General features: G+C 37.2%; 1 protein-coding gene across 2 annotated transcripts in view; it reads left to right on the top strand.

Moving 5' to 3' along the window:
• Positions 1–23,744, top strand: part of MAP3K20 (mitogen-activated protein kinase kinase kinase 20) — a 105,624-nt gene that overhangs the window by 68,992 nt on the left and 12,888 nt on the right. Inside the window, exons 13-17 of one of the 2 annotated variants that reach the window (XM_070935717.1) lie at positions 11,172–11,216; positions 13,543–13,573; positions 14,648–14,787; positions 16,127–16,189; positions 17,432–17,524. In XM_070935717.1, coding sequence (XP_070791818.1) covers positions 11,172–11,216; positions 13,543–13,573; positions 14,648–14,787; positions 16,127–16,189; positions 17,432–17,524 — 372 coding nt within the window. Of the gene's footprint in view, positions 1–3,946; positions 8,006–11,171; positions 11,217–13,542; positions 13,574–14,647; positions 14,788–16,126; positions 16,190–17,431; positions 17,525–23,744 lie in introns of those variants that run through there. The other variant, XM_070935790.1, reaches the window with a different exon arrangement.

Genomic DNA, 23,744 nt, shown 5'->3' with positions numbered 1-23,744 from the left:
TTCAAGCTCAGCAGAGTGAAGGATTGCCTTGATATACAAATAACAACTTGCAACAGGCAGGGCAAGGAAGTTCTCTTCTCTGCCCTCAATAATCTTGAGGCAGCTCAGGGTTTACATAATCAAAATGTAATCCCGTTGTACCGATTTTTATTTTATTTTTTTGGCCTCCAAGGCAAAAAAATTTAATCTGGGATTACTGCTTTTGAAAATTCATTTCAGATGGGGCATAGGTGAATAAATACTGAAGTACAGTTCCTTTAATGCTGAGTAACTACACTCGGCCCTGTCACTCCAAGAAATTAGGACAAAAGTAGGGAGTAGCTTAAAGGCAAGATTAAGGTGCTTGCCTTTTTCTTCTTTTTTTAAAGTAAACATTCTTTATTCATGTCAAGGCTGCTGTTTCTAACCGTTCAGGTGTAACATGAGATGGTAAAATAGCATACAGGTAAAAAGGCAAGTTTTGTGAGCTTGTTTTTTCACTGTTCCAGTAAGAACAGGAACTATTTACAGTCCTTCTACAGGGACATCCTTTACTGCAAAAGTGATTCAATCTTTTTAAGCCGGGAAGCTCAGCTCATTGTCAGTTTGGGGAAGAAATTCTCGTTTTTATTTATTTATTTTTTTAAAAGAAAAGCTTAATTAATATGCAAGAATTAGCGTATAGAACTTATGTCAGGAATTGGAAGCAGATGGAGACACATGCTAAGCAGAGAGTTTTCAAGTTTAGGGACTAAGCAGCAGCTGCTCAGCACCTGCTCTGTCATTGTCAAACATCGTGGTGACATTGACATGGAATTGAAAGGAGGACAAATTGAGCAGTTTTGTGGATATATTATGGAAACTCATCCCTCTTAGTCCTGATTTACGCATCCAAATACTGGCTACTTGTAATGTAACTCAAGAGTGTTCAGTGTAGCAAGCCATCAGTATGAAGCAGCCTTATTATTTATTTGGGTTTTTTTTTTTAATGCACTGATGCAAATACACACAGATCTTTCTTTTTTCCCACAATATGCAATTTGGAGCTGTAGAGACAAGTGATAATAAACTTGAATGGAATAGGAAGGTGTTTTAAACAAATGGCCAGTTGCAGGGCTCAAATCACATCTGCTGCAGCGTGAGGCAATTTTCTGTTGCTCTTTGTAAAAATCAACTAGGATTAGGATTCTAATCTTCATTCAAGAACATTTATACTAAAATCAGTGCAGTAGGATTATTCTGAGTTTAGTGTGTTTAGCTTTCCAGGTGTCTTAAAGCTCCATAATATACTAAGCCGCCCATTTTCTGTATGACGTGAACAAACCATAGTTTGCCCTCCACTGAGCTTTGCTTCTTGATCCCAACTCCTTTGGGAACCACAGCAAAGCCTGTGTCAAACTTTCAATATGTGGTTGCAGGAGAATCAGAAGCGCAACATCTATAGTAGGTTTTCCAGGTGATCTTGGCTGCTTTCGGAGTCTCTAGATCAGTGGCCCCCAACCTTTTGGGCACCAGGGACCATTTGCGTAGAGAGAGGTTTTTTTGCGGACTGGAGGGGCCGTGGTTTCAAGTGTTGCCTGCATCCCTTGGATGGGGCTTCACTTGTTTGCGTGGCCCGGTTTCTGGCATGCTGTGGCCCGGTGTCAGTCGGGGACCCTGCTCTAGACAAAAGACCCAACATATAAACTTTGTCTCATTTTGGACTATTCTAAAGAACTTCCACATTTTGAAATAGTTTATATATTTTTATTGGCTAGACGGAGACGTTGAAAAAATATCCCGAGAGAAGGCAGTGGCAAGCATTTTTATATTTCCTTAGTAGACTACATGGATGTGTCTGTAAAGCAGAGGTGGGGAACTATGGCTCCTTTATGATTTGTGGACTTCAACTTCCAGAATTCCTGATCCAGCCATGCTGGCTCAGGAGTTGAAGTCCACAAGTCATCAAAGGGCCATAGTTCCCCACCCCTGCTGTAAAGGAATCAGGCATTGAGCTAAAGCTGAAGTAGAGTATTATTTTATTTATCTAAAAGGAGGTCTGTGTGGCAGATGGCAAAGCCAAACATTTAAAGTATTCTTCTAGTAGAGACCTTTTATTCATTCAGAGGTATGTCCTGTTTGTATAGCTCACTTAACCTTTTCCTTATCCCACATGGATTGGAGCACACTTGCATTGATTCTCCACTTCACCAACTGTTTTTGTTTTTGTTTTGCAACAAATTAATAGGTTACATAATACTGAGCCAGATTGACTAACACCAGACTGGTGGCTGATGTTTTGAGGTTTGGATCCTGTGATTCTACTCCAACTTCTTATAGCTCTGTCATGCTAGCCTTCAAAACTACAAAGTATATTTAAGCATTGTTCTGGCCTGAGCTTGAACATGCATTTCTTTGTATGATTAGGCTGAGAAGAAATAAATTATATGAAGAAAGAAACAGCTTAGCCCAATCACTGGGAATGGCTGCAATTTTAAGCTTCACATCAAATACATTATCAGGAACCTTAAAAAGCCAGAAAGCTCTATCAGAATGGCCATGTAATATCTGCCCTATTAGTTGTTGCAAAAACACAGCTGGTGGGTGCAGTATCCGTGCATTAATGCAGAGTCTTTCACTTTTTTTTTTCCAGGAAGTAGGTTGTCAAGGGGACAGCCAAAAAGTCTCATTCAGGCAGTAGTTAATAGTTTGTATAGAAAAAGAAATGTCCAGCAATTGCCAATGAAGTGGAAAGGAATAAAATATGACATAATACATTTTTTTACCCCCACAAATGCCTCTGCTTGGTTAGATCACAACTTGCCTATTTTCTTTTATGCATAGCCATATAGTAGAATGCATATACTGTAGACTTCTGTTTGCATAGATAGAAAGTCTCCCACCCTCCGTGTCTCCAGGCAGATCCCCAAAACTCTTGAACAAGCAAGCATAAGAAGGTAGCAGAGAGTAGGACTATAAAAGCATTCCCTGACAGAAAGGGGCCCATCAGCAAAAGGGATTAACTGAATGCCATCCCCTTCGAGAGTATGAAGCTTTTGAGAGTTCCTTAGGATTCTCTCAGAATAAGTATTTATCTTGTCTTCTGGAATCTTTTCAAGTAGTGTAGCCTGCGTGTGGGGACGTATTTATGTCATACAGCTGTAACATACAGACTGCTTTATTTTTTTAAAATCTCTGTGTGGCAATAAGCCACTTCTATGTATTCTTGGCAGCCACTGTCCAGGAGATGGAGGCACTTGTGTCCATCATAACTTGTGGCATGAAATATTATCCTACAGGAAATAATGGGAAATTATTTTTGTCATAAAATATCACAGCATGTGCATTGCTCTAGAGCTGAAATCTTGTATCTATTAATTGTTATTTTCCAGTAAAAAAAAAAAGGATGAATTGTTTATCAATTCTGATGAGTCAGAATTTTATTTATTTGTCCAGAATTAATTTGATTATCAACCACTGGTGGCTTTTGATTCCAATTAAAAAATGGGCACATAAAGCAGACATAAGCCATATACAGTTTTGCAGAGGCACACTTTTTGTCTGTCAAGAATATTTCTTCCCCGTATGAGACTCTGGAATATTTTATACACATACACACACACTGACACACAGACTAATTTTGAAAACAAAATATGTTTTGATTGTTTTTCCTTTTGCTTTGTTAAAATTATTCTCAGACTAGATTGTACTACCAAAAAGAAACAAAACCCCCAGTCTTCTGATACACAAAATTTATATCTTATAATACCTTATATATATGGCTTAGGTTTCTGATATTTTTATAGAGTTACGATAACCAAGTCCTTAAAAAAATAAATCCTGACTTGGCATTTTGTATTAAAATTCACTAATCATTTTACTTTCTGTTTACTGCTAACTAATCTGGTGGTATCTTTTGCTGGGATTTTAATTGGTTTCTAATTTTCCTTTCCCCTCCCCCTCTATCTTTCCTTTCCATTTTCATTAGTTTTGCTTCCCTTTTGCTGCCAGAATGTCTGAGGCATCTTACTTTGAATCTAAAACAGAGGAATCAAACAGTGCAGAGATGTCATGTCAGATTACCGCCGCAAGTAATGGGGAGGTAGCTGGCATGAACCAGAGTCTGAAGGCCTTGATGATGCAAGGTTTTGGGGATGTCTTCTCTATGAATGAAGCGGGATCCACCCTGCATTCTGGAATGCAGATCAATATGAAAGCCAAAAAGAATTCTTCCAAAACCACTTCTATGAGAAAAGGGAAGAAAGTCAACCTGGCGCTGGGGTTCCATGAATTCGACTTATCTGATGAGGATGATGAGGATGATGATACCGATGAGGAGATCGATTTTGAGGATGACAGTGATTAGCAGTAAAGGAAAGCTGTAAGGACTCTAGTCTGACGTCTGTTACAAAAGGGAGAGAAAGAAGAACATTGAGAAAAAAGTATCCTATGTTTTTAATTTCTGAGTAAGAACAGAGCACCATTTTGTTGCACAGAACCATTTTGTTTTCTTATTTGTGAGAAATCATGTTCCTTCTGTTTATACCCTTTATGTGGTTTCTTTTTGTTTTGTTTTTTTGCTTTCAAATTTAAAATTAATTTAAACAATTTTGGGTTGTTTGTTTATTTAAGTTTTTTTGTTTATGTTGATCTATTGTTGACATCGTTATGGCTCAACACTAAACTAATGCTGAAACTGCTGGAGTTTTCTTTTAAGTATACATCTATCATTGTTCCTTCCTCTTGTAGGTCTCTTGAGCAGGTTAACAGATAAAATTATAATTCCATTCGGGGTTTCCCTGCATGTTTTATAGCTGTAATTCCAAAGATTCATACATATAGCAGTGGGCTGTATTCTAGAGTCAGTTTGGTATAGTGGTTAAGGCACCAGGCTAGAAACCAGAAGATTATGAGTTCTAGTCCCATCTTGGCCACAAAACAGGGTGAGTAACCTTGGGCCAGTCAGTTTCCCTCAGCCCTAGGAAGGAGGCAAGGGCAAATCACTTCTGAAAAACCTTGCCAAGAAAACTGCAGATGGTTACCAGGAATCAACACTGACTAGAAGGCGTGCACAAATGTATATATATTAAGATTTATAGGAAACAAATGGTTTCAAATGCTCATTTTATCTGGCAGTACAACTCACCTATTTGGGCAAAGTGAAAGAATGGAATTGGTTTTACTGATTCTAATATAGGTTTCCTGCCATACAAGTAACATGTCCTTAGCATTATTGTAAAATAAGTTTTTAAAAAATCTAATTCAGACAAAGATTTCTTGAATAGCTGGATCGCTCTTGTGTGATAAATATATATTTTCCACACTCTTGCTTATTTATTCTCATTTCTGTCTGTTTCCTGCTGATAAAAATCTCAGTAAAAATGAAAAAAGGAACACAATGCAATGATATTTAAATCCACCAACTTCTTGTGTCAAAGCTTACATAAAATTCAGATTTCCTCAAAGTATGATTATATTTCAAACAAAATTTTATAGAAACAGCCTAGGATCCTGGTTAGGGCTACAACATGTAGCTGAGTGTTTTGGTTAATTTAAACAAAACTTTTGATTGAATAGGACCTTCCACTTAATCAGGCCACATATTTCTAAGAATGTTCATTTTTTAAGAATTTAGGAATCTATAAAATGATAAAGGGCTTCCTTACTTCTTGCACACTTTTTCCCCCCTTCCCTGGAGTTACTTCTTTTTATTTTACATGTTTTATCATCCTGAAATAATTGAAAGGGAATCCATTGTGTTGATTCTCAACACATCCCTTGCCTTGTCTGCTTTCTCCGCTTTCTATGGTGGAGTTCTCAGACAGAAGAAAAGCTGCAAAAAGTTTCTACAGTGACTTGGAAGGCATATCAAATTCAAACCATTATATCCTAAAAAAATTATAGTTTGATTAATCCTATAGTGTCTAGGATATTCCTAAGGATTATAGTTTAAATTGCAATCCTGTAAGAATATAACTGATGGTAAAGTTAATCTCATGAAGCTTACTTTTTAGTGAACAAGTTTGCCTTGTAAATTATCTTGATTGATAGTTTTCTATGTGCATTGGGCTACAGATACACAGATATTGGGAAAATACTGATTGCTTGTAGAAACAGGCTCTGAAAGTAGCTCCTTCGCACATATTTCCAACTCATTTAATTTCCCAAGTTTTACTGTAGTGCTGAATATTCTGGATTAACTATTAGGACATTACTAAAACTTCATTTTGGATGCTGCGTTACAGAATGCAATTGTGCTACTGCATATTCCAATCAGATCTTAACATTTCTAAGTTTGGGTATACAAGCAGTTTTATTTCGATAACACTGAAAGTCCTAATCTAGTGTATACAGTATAATAGTTTATTGTTGTATGAGAAAGCATGACAATTACGCTTTAAAATAGTTAAACAGAACTTACTGAGTTTTGGACAACTATTAAAAGCCTATTGGATCTGAAATCATACTATAACTTTCCTCACTGTGGATGTATTGGCATTATTACCTTCGGCATTCCCCAGCAACATAGCCAATGAGAATTTTGGAAGCTACAGCTACAGCCTCTTCCATCTGGAGAGGAACTGTGTGGAAATTGTGTCATATAGAAGTTCCATGGATATATTCTAAGGGAAATCTGAACCTGATATGAGTACTGAGTACATAGTAAAGGCTACCTAGAAGAGAGGAGACTATCTCACATAAAAAGTTGCTACTTGGTCCCGTGTTCTCCACCTTTCCACCAAATCAAAATACGGATTGTGCAGAAGACCAAGGATGAATCCAGGTAGACCAGTGGTTCTCAACCTATGGTCCTTGGGGGGGGACACACAGTGTCATCACAGGGGGTCCGTGAAGGCTTGAAAAGTTATTATTTAAAGCTTGAGTTAAGTCTGTGGCCACAAAAGGTTTTTAAAAGGAATCTGTGATGAAGAAAAGGTTGAGTACCACTGAAGTAGACTATAATATACTTTGGCATAATGCATTCAGAAGTCTCTTTGGAGCTATTCTATTTTTTCCCTCTTTCATAATTTTTTTCCCCTAAAAGAAAAGATAAATGGTGTCATATAAATTAATAATAGAATACAGTGTTTTTGTCATCCTATGTAATATCTATTGATCACCTAAGTTTATAAAGATCTTCTCCCCTGGTGTATTAAGTTGTGATAGATCAGAGGAATAATGGATTAATAGGGACAGTAAAATTTGCTATTTTAGCATCACAATATCTTCTATACAGTTTAATAAATCTGTTACTTGAGCAACGTTTGGTTTGGTAATTCCCCTGAAATCATTGCATTTTTTCCATTTTTGTTTTAATAAAATAGCACAAGGAGCAGTAATGGCTTCCAGTCCTAAGTATCTGCTCTATTTTTAGATGCTAGTAAAAAAACATCCTTATTTTCTTTTCAAAACTTGAATCTAATCTATTTTTATTGAAAAACCTGCCTAAAGCTTACTTGATAGGTAAAAGATAATTCCAGAAACATTATAGAGACAAAGTATCATAAACACTTTCATGTTATTTCAGAAATTTGTAAAGCCTCTCTGTTGAAATCTGATCAAGCATATTATCATTTGGGGGGTGGGGGTGTTTTTTTTTTTGCTTTTTACACTTTTGAAATGTTTTATATTGATTAATGAGGAGATAATGTTATTTGTATTCCAAATTTGTATGAAAATGTAAATGGAAAGTATTTCAACCATGTTTAGAAAAGTTAAGACATGTTTTCTGCTGTGCTGTGATAACTCTGTGCCAAAACTACTAGTGTGTGAACAGAATATAAAATTTGTATGGAATGTGAAATGTTCCATTTCTGCATGGCAAGACCTTTTTTTGTTATAGTATTTACTTTTTTCATTATAGTATTTAATTATGTGATGTCTTGCTTCATTCATTTAATGGTTTGCATTTTTAATTATTCACAGGACACCAAAATGTAATCAGCTTTTTTTTTTTTTCTACAATTTGGTGTCATAAATCCTAATTTGTTGTGAGCTGTTTTTCTTTGCTTCTCTTTGTTTCCATTTTTGACTTTACAATAAACGTTATGACACTAAAAAAAAATTATACACAAAAAGCCTGCGGCCCTGATTAAAAACATGATGTTTACATGGGGTACCTAATGATATATCTGCACCAACTTTTAATCTGAGCTTTGTCACCAAATGCATCACAAATGTCCCTTATTACAGTTATTTTCCTTCAGTGTTAATTCATGCATAAGAAGGATGTCATAATCATTTCTACATTAAAACAATTTAGAAACAATTCAAATAAATATATACAGACATGTGCACAAAAAGCTGAAAAGGCTATAACAATATAAATGCATCATGGGGAGATAACTATGGTTATATGGGTAATTCATTTATGACTGTTTAAAGTTACAATGAACTTCACTTAATTACCATGTGACTTGCTTAACAACCACATGATTTGCTTAATGACCACAGTGACTTGATTTATGACTCATAAAAATGGACGTAAAATCAAGTCCGTTCATATGGTCCTTTGACTTGTGACCACAACAACTTTTGATTAAAATTCCGGTCCCAATTATGACCTTAAGGTCTATCTATATTGAAAATAATTCTCAACAGTTTCACCCTGTATCAGTGGTGGGTTCCTCCCGGTTCAGTCCGGTTCGGCCGAGCTGGTAGCGGTGACGATATGACATCACCGAACCGGTTCTCCCCCCCGCCCTCCCCCCCCATGTTATTCTTACCTTTTATTTGGTCCCACCCACAATCTATTGCTGCCTCCTGAGTCCCAGCTGAGGACTACAGGGAAAAAAACTGTTTAAACTCTTGCCGCGGGGCTTCAAAGGGCCGTCCTACAGCTGATTAGTGTTAAAAGCAAACAAATGAGTCGGATCATAAGTGCAAGGACTGGTCGTAAGTGCGAGGACCTTCCAGAAATGACTCTGACCAGCTAGCCACGCCCATCTAGTCACATGACCTCCAAGCCACACCCACAAAATAAGCCATGCCCACAGAACCGGTAGTAAAAAAATTTAGAACCCACCCCTGCCCTGTATGGCCAATAGTGAAGGATGCCAGGAATTGTAGTTCTGCAACATGAATACTCTGAATACTCTGTAGTAATAACATTGAATTTATAAGAAATATATAGAGTGGGCAATGTATTTTTGTAACCACTCTACATTGCTCTAAGCAATCAACTACTGTGCATAATTGATATGGAAAGGCATACAAATCATGATTGGGCCTACTATTTGTTACAGGCAACTGTCTGCTGCATTTCAGATTGAAAGTCAGCACATCTTCTAAACATGTTATAGATTTTTTTTACACACGAGGCTGAGGAAGGCTATAATATAGAAGCTATGTCAGCCTACAGAAGTGTTTGGGGACCTCACCTCCTTTCTAAAGTGATTATTCTGAGTGAAGAGAATTTGCAGGCAAGGTCTTCTAGAAACTTTAAGGAAGTTTAAACTTCAACTTGGAACTTACAAATGTATACATATTCTCCAATGAAATTTTCCATGATGTACAAGCCATATGATACAGTGGTTAAGATACTGGAGGTGTTAAAGTCACCACTTGATTCTAACCTGACTATGAAAATGATTTGGATAATTTTGGGCCTTTTCCCCAATTTTTAAATCTTTGTATACCTTACTGATTATACTTTTAAATACCAAACTCACTAACAATGAAGAAATCACCATGTTAGTAGTAAGTCCATTTTACTCAAGCTAATAAGCAGTAGTAATTCATGGCTTTTTTCAGAATAACCTGTTGTATTGCCATCCCATGGTTTCCTGCTTTTCTTCATCATTTTGTTGAATATATTAAGTATTAATTGACTAATTTGAGTTTAGTCCATCCCCTCTCAAGTTTGTTTCTGTACTTCTGCAGACTGTTTCCCCTACACCCTGAGGTGGTGCTGGTTTCCTATCAAATGAATTCACTCCAGGATACATAATCTATGGGCAAATTTGTATACCACACAGAACTATAATGTCTTGGCACTTACACAGGTAGTCCTCGACTTACAAACACAACTGAGCCCAAAATTTCTATTGTTAAGTGAGAATTTGTTAAGTGAGTTTTGCTTCTTTTTACAACCTTTCTTGCCACAGTTGTTAAATGAATCACTGCAGTTGATAAGTTAGTAACCTGGTTGTTAAGTGAATCTGGCTTCCCCATTGACTTTGCTTGTCAGAAGGTTGCAAAAGGTGATCACATGACCCCGGGACGCTGCAACGGTCATAAGTATGAATCAGTTGCCAAGCATCTGAATTTTGATCACGTGATCATGGGATTGCTGCAAAGGTTGTAACCGTGAAAAATTGTCATAAGTCACTTTTTTGAGTGCCATTGTAACTTTGAATGGTCACTAAATGAACTGTTGTAAGTCAAGGACTACCTGTATTACATTTACCATGGATTAGTTCACAACCAGGAAACCAGTAAAATCAGTAAAAGCCAACTTTTTTTCTCTATTGATTCAGTCTCAGCTTATTTAACAATCTGTTGTTGTAAACTATCCAGACTTAAACTTAGGTGAGATGGGCAGTGTAAACATTTAATAAATAAAAACAAATTAATAACTCAGTGACACATTCTTTCTGTTCCCCACCTTATCACTAGTGTGCGGTAGTTTTCAGAACTGAGTCTCAAGTCTTAAGTGTTCATTTCTTTTGAATGACGTTCTCCATCATTGCAGGATATTTAACAGGCAATCAACTAACCATTCATTACAATTTACATAACTCACACAAAATTGAAAAGCGAATCTCAAACAGCCTCCTCAATACTAAGTTTTGCAAACCTAAATTAGAATTTGTCTAAGTTTAAAGTTCAAATTAGAACTTGACATATTAATTAAAAGCTAACTTACGATAATTTGGTTTACTCCACTTTGAGGTTCTTATGCACACAGAGTAGCATCCATTAAAGTTCTGATCTGGCAAATAAATGTAAAAAAATAAAACAAACAAAACGGTGGCCTTGTTAATACCATAAATCACCCAAAATGAGTCAGAATATAAATAACTTGGCTCAATGGAGAAGGGTTTTGTTTCAAAAAAGGGGACATGTCATCTTTTTAGCGGGAACGTATCAGTTCAGTCTTCAAAATTTGCAAAGAACCTGCTAAATAAAAACCGTATATTAAGAGAAGATGAAGAAATAGAGATAAAAAAAGAAAAAGAAACTGCACTTTTAAATGCATATTTCTTACACAGTTGCTGCCATCATTTGATATTGGTGCATGGACTGAAGAAGACGTGGTAAGCAGCCTTTATTAATTAAATCAATATTTTTCCATCTAGCTAAGACATCTTTCATTAAGCAAAGGCCTAAGCCATGGTGGGAAATCTGTCCCTCCCCTATTACTGATGCACTACAAGTCTGTTTATTTCTTATCAAGAGTGTTGGCTATGAGTAACAGGAGTTGCAGTGTAACCACGTCTGACCACAATCTCTCGATCCTTGGGCTAAAACTTTACTTCTGTTTTGTGCAACATTTGCCTGTGGCACCTTCTTTCCTGCAATTTAATCTTAAAATGAACAATGAGGAATGGACTGTGAACTTTTTTTTCTTTAAATGTTCACAATGATAGATGTCCAAGTCTACTAGATACGTGGAAGTTCAGAATACTGGCAGGGAGAAAACAATGTAAAGGGAGTCTTAGAAGAAAAGAAGGTGGCCCAGAAAAAGTGTTTGCATAGCATCACTGGAAAAGAGATGTTGGGATGCAAAATCCTATCTAATTTAATTGATATTACTTATTATGTAAAACTTATATGCCATCTGTAGACTCTAGGTGGCTTACAATGTATAGAATAAAGTACAAATTCTGAGGTGAACTGTGGGGTCCTTGGTGTTCTCTGAGCTTGGTTTTGTTTTTGCAGATGTTTTAATACCAAGATAGGTAACATCATCAGTGCTACAAGGGACTAGTCTTGTAGGTTCCTTGATTGGTCTGTTGTTTACTGTCAGCTGTTTACCAATTCAGACAAATAAGCTAACAGTAAATAGCCCAATCAAGGAACCATCAAGGCCACTGCCACCAACATTGACAGGGCAAGTCAGTAGCATATAAAATAAGAGCAAACCCCATTCCCTATTAGCACTGACGAGGTTACCTAGTTTGGTAATGAAACACCTGCAATAAAATAACCAAGCACGGAGAGTACCAAGGACCCTGCAAGGTACAAATTAAAATAATAAATATCATTTCAACTATGGACAATTGAACCCCTTCGGGTTAGGTGACATGCCCTGCATCAAAATTCTTTGCAATGGCATAGCTGTAACCCATTCCCATAATGAAAACTGGAAGGAGCCAACTTGAACTTAGGGACAGGGTGTTCTGCAGTGATGGGACTACAATCAAGGAGACCTGTCATGTCCACATTATATTCTGAAGGGGGTGATCTGCATGCTGGCCTCCCACCTGGAATATTGTATATAGGAAGAGTTTTGCTAGAACAGGTAGTCCTGAAGTTAACAAAGATCCAAGCCATGAAGTAGGCCATAACCAGCACTTTGGATTAGATCTGGAAGACTACAGGCAGCCACTGCAACTCCGATAGAAATGGTGTTACTCTAGTAAAGTTATTCTTCCCCATCAACATAGGCTGCAGCATTTGGTGTTGGCTGAAGCTTCTGAATCAGGGCAGCCTCATATACAGCAAATTACATTAATCTAAACAGTGGTGGGATTCAAGTAATTTAACAACCGGTTCTCTGCCCTAATGATTTCTTCCAACAGCCAGTTTGGCAAACTGCTCAGAATGTTAACAACCGGTTCTCCCGAAGTGGTGCGAACTGGCTGAATCCCACCACTGAATCTAAAATATCCTGTGCAATCTAACTAAGGATCTTAGTAATATGTGCATCGGTAATAATTTAGAAATTAGCATTTTAGTTTTTCTTATATTTATGGTCCTACACAGTGGGATTATTTTGTCTTCAGGCCTACCATTAATATCTTAATGCAAGTTTAAACATACGCTTCATATACAACAGTGGGACATCTTTGCACAGGAAACATTACTCTTAAATTACACATGACTGTGCAAAACATACATATATATTTCAAAGAGGAAATATACGTTTGGTAATTTCTTCCTTACATTATAACTCCTAGAAAGTTTCTTGATGTTTTTATTAAATAAATGGTAATGAGGGCTGCAAACCTCAAGCATATTAAAATGGGGATATTCTATGGAGAGTGTAAGTGGTAGTTGTCTTGGCCAACAACTACCTTTACTCAAGGATCATTTTGGAGACACAATGTGGACTCAAGGGCAAGATCTGATCCATCTCTCATGTTAGATTGCCAATTCATCTTTCTGCTTTAGTCACCATCAGTCTACATCTTCCTTTGAATTGGCAACTGATGAGAGGAGCTGGATTTGGCCCTGGTTGCAAATTTTTAATCTCAGATGTAAGATTAAAGTATGTTATTGTGTTTTTTTACACAATCACTATTCATTTAAACAGCTTTTAGAACCACGTTTTTTTCCTCTCAACATGTTTTCTGATTAGGTGTTCCATACAAAGCTTTTCATGCCTCAGATCATAAAATCAATGTCCTTTTTTCACAGTATTTTTGGATGCAACAGCTCGTTAGAAAAGGTAAGACTCTACATATGTCTAGTTCACAAAAGCTGAATGAATAAATGTATTGTGGTGATAGACTAAGCAAGGTTAAAAGCTCTAATACAACTAGGAAAAGCATATAAAAACCCTTTGAGTTGTCTTAAGTTGTCTTAAGATTCAAAGAAATTTACCTAACTTTTTCAGTAAAGTGAAGAGAACAAACCCCTCAACCGGAATATAGGAATACTAAGATATCTTTCTCTGATAGATATTACTCAATTTACATCCTCCTTGAGTTGACAGCATGTAATAGAGGAAGCCAATAAAAATTTCAGTTAATATTTTCAACGTAAACTTTTAGAGAAGCAAAGGTTGCAATGGAAACTGTGTGTAAAATGACTTCTGCTTCTCTGAGTCAGGAAGGAAAACATTGTTCATTTAGTGGGATTTTGTTGAAACAGCACGTTGGCAAAGCAGGGGCACCAAATTAAGGCAAGAATAAAATTTTATAGCAATAACAATAGCGTGTATATATATATATATATATATACCACTTATATACCGCTTCAGAGTCTACAGAGTCAGCATATTGCCCCCAACAATTTGGGTCCTCATTTTACTGACCTCGGAAGGAAGGAAGGCTGAGTCAACCTTGAGCCGGTGAGAATTGAACTGCCAAATTGCTGGCAGTACTGCATTCTAACCACTGCGCCATCACGGCTCATTTATACTAGTGTTCTAAATGATGGGTGTTTATCATTTTCTAAAAATTTGAAAGATTACTGATGGCTGGTACAGAACAAGGCTTGCTTCTTGCTGTTCTCATGTTGGAGATATAAATCACTTGATCACAGAGAATGGAGTCTTTCTTAGGCTGCAGCAAGACCCCAAATCAGTAAAGGAGAATATTTGTAGGTCAGAGTTGAAATGGGGTGTGTGTGTTCCTTGATGCTCTCTAAGCTTGGTTGTTTTCTTGGAGATGTTTCTTTAACCAAATTGGGTAATATCATCGGTGCTAGTAGAACCCAAAGCCCCTTGAAAGAGAAATGCAGCTCACAAAACTTGATCTTTCTATGTCCAGATTTCTGAACAATGTCTTATGATCTTAAGGTGATTCATCTGGCGATATGAGTATATATGCTAGCTTGTTTAAAGAGCATCACATCACAGGAAAACGTTTACTTCTTCTGGAAGAAGATGATTTGAAGGACATGGGAATTGTTTCCAAAGGACACATCATTCATTTGAAGGTACCTAAATTGCAAACTTGGGGTGATCATCAAGCTATGAAAAAGACAGCTTGTTTCTAGTATTAAAGTCTAAAGCTGACAATCTGTGACAAATATAATTCCAGATTTACTAAAATAAAAATGACTACATACAAAAATATTTCATGAGATGCTGAGATTTCAAGCATGTATTTATGACCATTAATAAATATAACCATGTCTTTTTCTTGTATTATTTTGCACAACACATGTGCAACTTGTCATCACAGAATTGCAAATACATGCAAAATTGTAACCTTGATCACGTTTTAAAATCTGAGGGGAAGCAAAGTGTTGGTGAATCAGAGTTCAAATGCCAATCACTTTGGGCAGTGTTATAAAACTACTTCTATTAAATTTCTGTAGACACCGTGCAGCAAGACCATAGCTTAACAGATAATGCCTGTCCTCAGCATCATCCATCTTATTTAACCAGGAGATTTGCCATTTTATAGTCTGCCTGTAAAACTGCTTTCACTCAGAATTGGTACTACTCTAGTCCAGTCTGGCCATTTCTAAGATATTTGCATCTTGATAAGACCCAACCAGGTTTGGATGCTTGGCTCTAACAGCTAGTCTGCATTTCTGTCACCACTGCAAAACTTCACCCACCACTTAAGGCTGATCATGTATCTGCTCTCCAACACCAGCAAGTAAGATTGCTGAGCAACAGAAAGAATAAAATGGTGCTCTAGGACAGGGGTCCACAAACTTTTTAAACAGGGGGCCAATTCACGGTCTCTCACACTGTTGGGGGGGAGGACCTGCTGGGTGGGTGTGGCTAGGTGGTCAGGTGACTGGGTGGGCGTGGCCAATTTAGCAGTCCATTAAACAATACACACAAATTAAACTTTAATTTGTTATGCTTCTGGGGGTGGAAAGCAGGTTAGTAAAGGGATGTGGCTGCCTTGGGGGAGGGGGGGAACTTCTGTTTGTGTGGGTGTGGGTGTCCCTCTCTCCCTCCCTCCCTCTCTCTGGAGGCTGGGGTGGCCAAAAATGGGCCCGTTTTTGGCCTCCTGAGGCCTCTGTGTGTCCCGTTTTTGGTCTCCTCGGCCTCCAGAAGGTAGGTGGGGGTCAGCAGATAGGTGGGGCAATGTGGGCGGGGCATCCTCGTGGCCCCGCGTGGATTGGATTAATGGCTTTGGTGAGTCGTATCCGGCCCGCAAGCCATAGTTTGAGTACCCCTCCTCTAGGAAAAGACTGTCCAGAAAGTGCTTTCTTGTCCCCCCTCAAAAAAGTTGAATATTTTATGAGATTTCTACATGAGAAATTGTTTGCAGCCAAGTCCTGTATTTAACTTTCTATGTTCTTTCCTTCTTAGACTGCCATTGAGAAGCTATGTCAGGATTTCTTCAATATGTTTCATTTTCCACCCCTTATTAAGGTAAGTAGGGTGTGTCCTTGTGTATTCTATTTTGATTAAATGGGAAATGCATGGGAAAAATTTATACTAATATTTGCTAATACTGTCAGCCAAATGTAAAAGACTATCCGGGCTTAACTATCTTGAGAAGAGTCTGCATTTAGTTGTAGGTATTAGAGAACTCTAAATCATTCTATGCTCTTGTTTCATTAGAAAGAAAATATCAATACTGGCAGAAAAGTGGACAATTGATCCAGCTGGGTCAGAGAGTGCCAGGCCCATCGATCTAGACTGGGACTCAAAACCATATTACAGAAATTTATTATTAAATTTTCATATAACTTTTAACAACGCTGTATCATTTACCAATTAAACAATCAGCATTCATGCCCAGAATTCTGCAGGGATCTCTATCACCTACAATTTCTTCCAGATGTTTGCTAGGTTCTTAGAGAACACCAAGCCATAGTACAATCAATTTGATTCTGGCTGAAGGCAGTATGTGAACCCATCCATTCCAGTTTAGCATTGATTGTGAGCCATGTAATTTGCCTTGCTGAATAAGCAGTTCTTTAAAGAAAAAGAAAAACAAAACACACACACACACACAACCAAACCCAGTATTGTGAATTAATTTGATGACCCACTATTGTTGCATGATAGAAAAGTAAAATCATGCAATAGGTCTCCCTTTTTCTTGCCATATGACTGGAAGTTTGGAGTCAATTGCAATATTTTATGAATTATGATGTACTGGCTGTAGGGAGGAATTGCTTGAATCAGGTGAGGGAAACTTGCATTGCTAGCTTATAGTTCCAGGTTTTGACAATTTGGTTCAACTGTTACCCACTGATATGCAGATGCAGTATATAATGTTTTGTAGAACTTCTCAACTTCTTAAGATTTTTTTATGGGAGGCAAACAAAAAAATTCCCTACGAGAAAAGGGGAAGATCAAGATTTAATGCATGAGATTGCCTTCCAGGTGCACAATTCTGGATTTCCCTGTTGGGATTCCTGATCACTTTTGGCCCTACTGCACAGGGAATATCTGACACCTCCCTTAGAGTTTTACAGGCTTGCTTTTAAAGCCTGAATAACACAACATTGTTTCTTACGCTCAGGATTTAAATTGAGCCAGACTGCTTCAATCATGTGCAAAATGGTGAAATATTCAACTCAAATGATAGCATTGTCTTGAATTTAAAACAACAATGGACATTTGAGGTGAACCAGAATGACTAATTGTTCTTTCTTGTGGCAGGATCCTGCCAGTGAAAATGAGGCCAGTGAGGTGAAAGTGCTGAATCTGGAGCTTGTTTTTGGCTACCATTTAAAACCTGGAAAGGGTCCTCAGGTAAATAAATGAATATTTCCTTTTGTTTATTTCCTTCTGAAGCAGAATTAATTTGTCCTTAAAATCTTCACAAGATACTTCTTCATTGTAACATGACTCCTCTTTCTGTTCATTTTGTGGTAAAAATGTAATCACAATGCAGCAAGGTACAAAACTTGTTCTGTCAGACTCACACAGAGCTTTTCCTGTGTAGGCACTTTGGTACAAAAACAAAAATCCTCAGTGTGCAGAACTTGCCTAATTTCGTAGAGATGTCAATAAGTTGAAATTCGAAATGATAACTCATTCTATTGTTTCTGCCTCCCTTTCTCAGAGCTTATCTGTGACTTTATAAAATTGGAAATAGTTGATATATCTAAAGTGAAGAACTGTGATTTAATGTCAGTTTAGGAGCCAGAATGTTAAAATAATTTCAAGCTATGGTTAAGGTTTTGATTAAAAGTCTTGATATTAAATGATGTTAAATGATGCTGATGTTAAATTGTAATTCTCCATTACAGACATAACATTTAACTGGACTTTGTAAGAAAGATAATTTTGTTTTCACATTGTGATACTGATCAGGGTTGTGGGATGTTGTTGTTGTGCTTTCTGGAACTACAGCATAATGCCCACATGCCATAAGATGGGCCTACATCCCAAAGATAGATAGATAGATAGATAGATAGATAGACAGATAGATAGATAGATAGATAGATAGACAGACAGACAGACAGACAGACAGACAGACAGACAGACAGGCAGGCAGGCAGGCAGGTAGGTAGATAGACAGACAGACAGACAGACAGAGACAGACAGACAGACAGACAGACAGACAGACAGACAGCTTGCAGTTCACTTTGCTTACACGATCAGTTTATCTTTATAATACAACTTTAGCATTACAGGTACACCTTTTTACAGGTAAACCCTTGTTTAGCAACTATCTTGTTTAGCAACCATGCAGTTACGACAGTGATGAAAAAGCAAGTTGGTGACAAATCTTGGCATTTATTTCTTTTATAGATCAGTAAAGCAAAGGCAAGCAGCCATGGCTTCACTTAGCAATTGCCTTGCTTAGCAACCACAATTGTTGGTCCCAATTGTGGTTGTTATATTAAGATTGCCTGTTCTGGAATTCTGAACTGCAAGAATGTATTTTGGCATGTTTGCTTATAGAGCTTGAAATTTTGTGTTTGGTTACATCATTACTTGAATAATAAAGTCCCAATGATGCCAATTTTACTATTTCTGATTGTTTGGTGATGGGCAATTTGAGATAAAATCTATCAAGATAGATAGACCTCAGCTGAGACATTTGCACCAGGAAACCTGGGATACATTCAATATACACTGATCTGTGATTAAAATTCTACATAGATGGATGTTGAAAACTTAATCCAGAGTTTTCAGAGTTTAAGCTAAAGCAAAACTCTTAACGTGAATTAATTTTGAAGGCTCAGATTTGCTGTTTGGATTATTCCTGGAATAAGCCTTAAATCTGAATATTTAAGTTTTAGTGGTGATAAGAAAAATGTCTGTAAAGAGAAGAGTACCATGTAAGCTCTATCCATTCCTGAGTACTGTATTTTTCAGAGTATAAGACGCACCTTAGTTTTTGGGGAGGAAAATAAGAAAAAAGCTGATTGGCAGGTAGATCAGCCTCCCGGAATACCCCCAATCAGCTGTTCCCAGAGGTGAATTTTAGCAACAGATTCCTTGATTGTGAGCTCTGTGTCTTGCTTTTTTTTTTTTTTTGCTTTTCTTTCTGCCTCTGAAACTTCTGAAACTCTGTTTCAGAAAAAACTTTTTCCTGCTTCTGAAAGCCTCTGAAACAGAGCTTTAGAAAAAAAGCCTCTGAAGCCCTCTTTGGGGGCTTTTTTTTCCTGAAGCTCTGTCTGGGGGCTTCTTTTCTGAATCTTCGTTTCTGATGCTTTTTTCAGCCTCTGAAACCTCCATTTGAGAAGCTGGGCAGGGCTACATTCGGAGTATAAGACCCAGATTTTCACCCTCTTTTGGGGGGGGGGAAAGGTGTGTCTTATACTCCGAAAAATACGGTATATCAGATTTGGTCATGGTGATAAATCCCTTAATATATTTTATGTAAGACTAACTTGTTTCAGGAAAGTTCAGTTCACCCGCTTAATGAACAAAGCAGGTTTTATGAGACTGGTGTATGTGACTCCCTTTTTAGTGCATTTCCACTGATGGCTATTTGTATTTCTTGGCAAAACTCAAGGAATGAAAGTGAATTTGGTGTAATGATTAAGCTGTTGGCCTTGAATTTGGGAAAGTACATAAGGGTGAATATAGATCTATAAATCGATGAATAAAAAAATGATGAACCACAGACAGTAACTAAATATGCTTGAGACCAATCTGTTTGAAAGACTCTGCAGGACTGAAGATTTAGTTCCAAAAAAATATGCAGGAGTAGAAACACAGCAATTGTTTGCAACTTTTTGAAGTGATTGCATCTTTTTCCAGCATCACATAGATTCTGGGAAAAGACTTGGCTTGTTTAAAGCAATATTTAAAATGTTGCTGTGTTTTCACATGGTCTAAAGAATCATTTTGGAATTGAATTTGAAGAATTGCAGAGTTCTATCTTTTATGATAGATTTTAATTACTCTATATTTTAATTATGATCTTGTAGATTATATTTTTCCTGTATGTTTGTTAGGCTCATCTTATACTGCTTTGGAAAGAGATGCACAAAATAAAACCAATAAATTGTTACTGGAGTTTATTCCCCCGGCTTCACTTCAATTCTGTAAGGGATCATAGGTTCATTACTGAGTTCTGCTATACAAGCAATATAGAACATAATCAGATAACTTTAAAGTTATCTGATTATGAAATAAGAACTAGATTCTTTAATAATTTCTGAGCAGTTGCATGATTTATTGCTTCAATTCCTAGATTTATGGAGAGAGGGGTAGGGGTAGGGGTAGAGGTGGAGAGAGAGGGGGAGAGAGAGAGAGAGAGAGAAAGAAAGAAAAAGAAAGAAAGAAAGAAAGAAAGAAAGAAAGAAAGAAAGAAAGAAAGAAAGAAAGAGAAATGAACATATGTTTCAGCTTCCTTCCTATAATCAGGCCATCTTCTACATGAGAGCAAACAATGATGTAAAATGGTACTAGCTTAAACGTTATTCAAGTTCCTGTTTATTCAGTACTGTCTCAAACCCTGACTAGAAAACATTTTGGGAAAACACCTCTGCTGGTAACTTTAGTCCAAATCCCAATAAAATAAGAACATTCAGATTGAGAACTAAAACTCATTTACCTAGAGATAGAGAAAAAAAACAACAACCATTGAACTCTTTCTACTTGTTCCTTTCAGCCAATTATTGGGAATTCTGAGATAGGAATCCAGTTTTGTTCACCAGAATCTTTTCATTTGTAGGGGGGATTGAGATTCAAGAGAGGCTGTCTGCTTGGGGTGGATGGGGGTGGGGCTTGAGGCAATAATTTGCATACATTCTTCCCACTCCCTACAACTTTAGGGTTGCTTCCCTTGATCAACAGTATTTTCAGTTCAGCTAGAGAAACTTTTCACAGCAGAGAATGGAGGAGGAATCAGTGAAAATTTCTGTTATATGATCTTCCATTAGCTCCACTGGAAGTCCCTTGAAAATAATGGAGCATACGGGATCCCACTCAACTCATTCTAACTGAAAAATCTACTCCAATGTAGAAGAACCTGCCTAGAGGAACATTATGAAAATGTCTACCATGACAGTTTTACAAAGGAAAAAGAATAGCTTCAGAAGAGCATAGACCACCCTATTCTTCAGCAGATAGTTGAAACTGTATTATTTCTAGATTGTTCACAATGGACAGTTTTAGGAGGAGGGCTAAGAGAAATAATAATGAAAAAATAAGAGAAATTGTTGTTAAAAATAAACAATATTTAGAACATTCTACAATCTACATGCTGAATTTATAGAGATCTCTACAAAATGTTTGAACTGAATATAAACAAAACTTTGGCAACTTGAAAAATGCACCTTTTAAACCCTTGAGATAGTATCTCAAATATATTAGAAAGATAAAATGGGACTCTATAAACACAATCATCTTAAATTAGGCACTCAAATTGGAAGCCCATCATGACAACATCGCTATACAGTATAGCATAATCCCAACTTTCTAACTTTTCCTGTTCTTCACAGACGCTGCATCTGTGCAAGCAGTAAAATTTTTAAATATATCTTCTTGCAGTCACTTAGGCGATGGAAAATCCTGAAAATCATGGGTGTTTCTCTTTAAACAATAATTTTTCTTCATAGAATTTCTCCATCTAACCCACTGAAACCTGCTGTTTTAAAAGGGCTTGAGACACACAGCTATTCCTAGCACCTAAACAAGTCATTATTATGCATAAATTCCACCTTACAATACTCAAAATAAAGAGAACAGCAAGCAAAGCATTTTTCTTTTATTTTTTTTAAAAAAACTACAGCCTGTTTTAATTGCATTCAAGGACTTAATTCTGCCATTCTCAGCCAAAATTGCATTAGATTTGGGATGCTTTCCGACATCTGGTAAAAGTCCCTGCAGTACAAAAACCCCACAACTTAAATATACTGATGCTTCACTCTATTTGTTTATTACTTTTAATGAAAATCTTTTCCCTGATACTATTAAAAATGGGAATCAATAACAATAACAACAACAACAACAACCTGCTGTTTAGCAATCTTTTCCTGTATTGGTGAATACTTGGCAGCAGTCTCCCTCGACCCAAGACAGAGGCCATTGTTAAGGCTATAACACATTTACATATTTTGCAATAAAACATCAGTTATTTGCATTACTGTGTCAAGTTTTATTTGATTCTTTCACCTAAAAATGACTCATTTTCCTTTCTTGTATTTTTTTTTAAAAAGCCAAACTACTCTAAGCTTGTTTGAGAATAATCAAAAATTGCCCATTTAGCTAGAAGTCATTTTCTTTTCAAAAGGCAAATGTTATTTAATCTTTCAGCTGCTCATTGTGCCATCATAAATACTTTCTTTTCAGCACAGTTGTGGGGACTGAAATGAGCCCACTAATTGCCTCCCATTTCGACTGACATGTGGTGGTTTAGTGGAAAGGGAGCACAGCAGGGAGAAGGAAATAGGAGCCTGAGAAAATGAGAGCTAATTATTTTCCCTGCCTCGTGTCAGGCTCTGTGTCAGCCTTGTTTTTACAAACTGGAAGGTTTAGCACTAAATAAAACAAACTGGCGTCATGTTTTTATGTACTGGCAGTGTCATGGAAGCAGCTGCACATCTCAAAAGACAATATAATGCCTGCGTTCGCATGGACACCATCTGACAGCCACCGTGAGCCACGGCTAATGAGGATATCGCAGTGGTGCCAAGTGAAAGGTGCTGAATTATGTATGATTCTTCATCAGGACGGCAAGCGTCCTGTACATCATTATGAGACATTGTTTTGCTGAAAGAGATTAAAACATTCTTAGTGCCAGACCCTGCAACCTAAACAGGCGCTGAGAGGTTATTAACGGAATTTTGAGGGAGAGTTTCTTACAGATTTCTTTTGAGTTGTGGGGTTTTTTTTAATCTCATCTCTCTTCTCTCTCTCTCTCTCTCTCTTTCCCTCCTCACGCCCCCCCCCTCTCGTGGGACAAAGCAGTGGTGGGTCATGACACTATATATAAAGAAGAGAAGCAAATTAACCATACTTGTGTTCTCTTTTTTTAAATCTGGCATATAAAATGTAGTGTAGCAGCGTTCACTTTAATGATAAATAACCCAGGTGCTAAGACTATAGATGCTCCTGTTCTTATCGCCTTTAAAACAGCAGGCTTCGGCAACTGAGATACCTCATCACAAAGAATGCAAGGAACAACTGGGGGTTCAAATTATTAACACACTACTACTTTTACACCAACATGACCAGGCCTCCTTGTTTAGGGCCATATGCCTCTGAGGTTGCATTTTGCAATGCCCGTTTGCCAACAGTTCAATTCCTCCCCCTGTATTTAAGTTTACCACAATATAAATCTGAATTATACTATCATGCCTTCTAAATAAAATCTTCTGAAAGAACTCATTCCTCGTTCAAGTTATAAATGTACTGTAGCACAAACTATAGCAGAGTTCTGTGAACCTCGACTACATTCATAGTAGAGTTCAGCATCTGGACAAATGTTGCTGGTGGCTAACATTAAAAAAACAGCTGCTTTTAAAAAATGGGTTGTCACTATTTGACAGAGACAAAATAAGTACAG

The sequence above is a fragment of the Pituophis catenifer genome, unplaced genomic scaffold (assembly GCF_029215685.1).
Source record: "Pituophis catenifer annectens isolate HBS135680 unplaced genomic scaffold, rPitCat1.0.hap2 SCAF_1, whole genome shotgun sequence".
NCBI lineage: Eukaryota > Metazoa > Chordata > Lepidosauria > Squamata > Colubridae > Pituophis > Pituophis catenifer.
The sequence above is the reverse complement of the archived record's forward strand: the minus strand, read 5'-3'. Positions and strand labels throughout refer to the sequence as shown.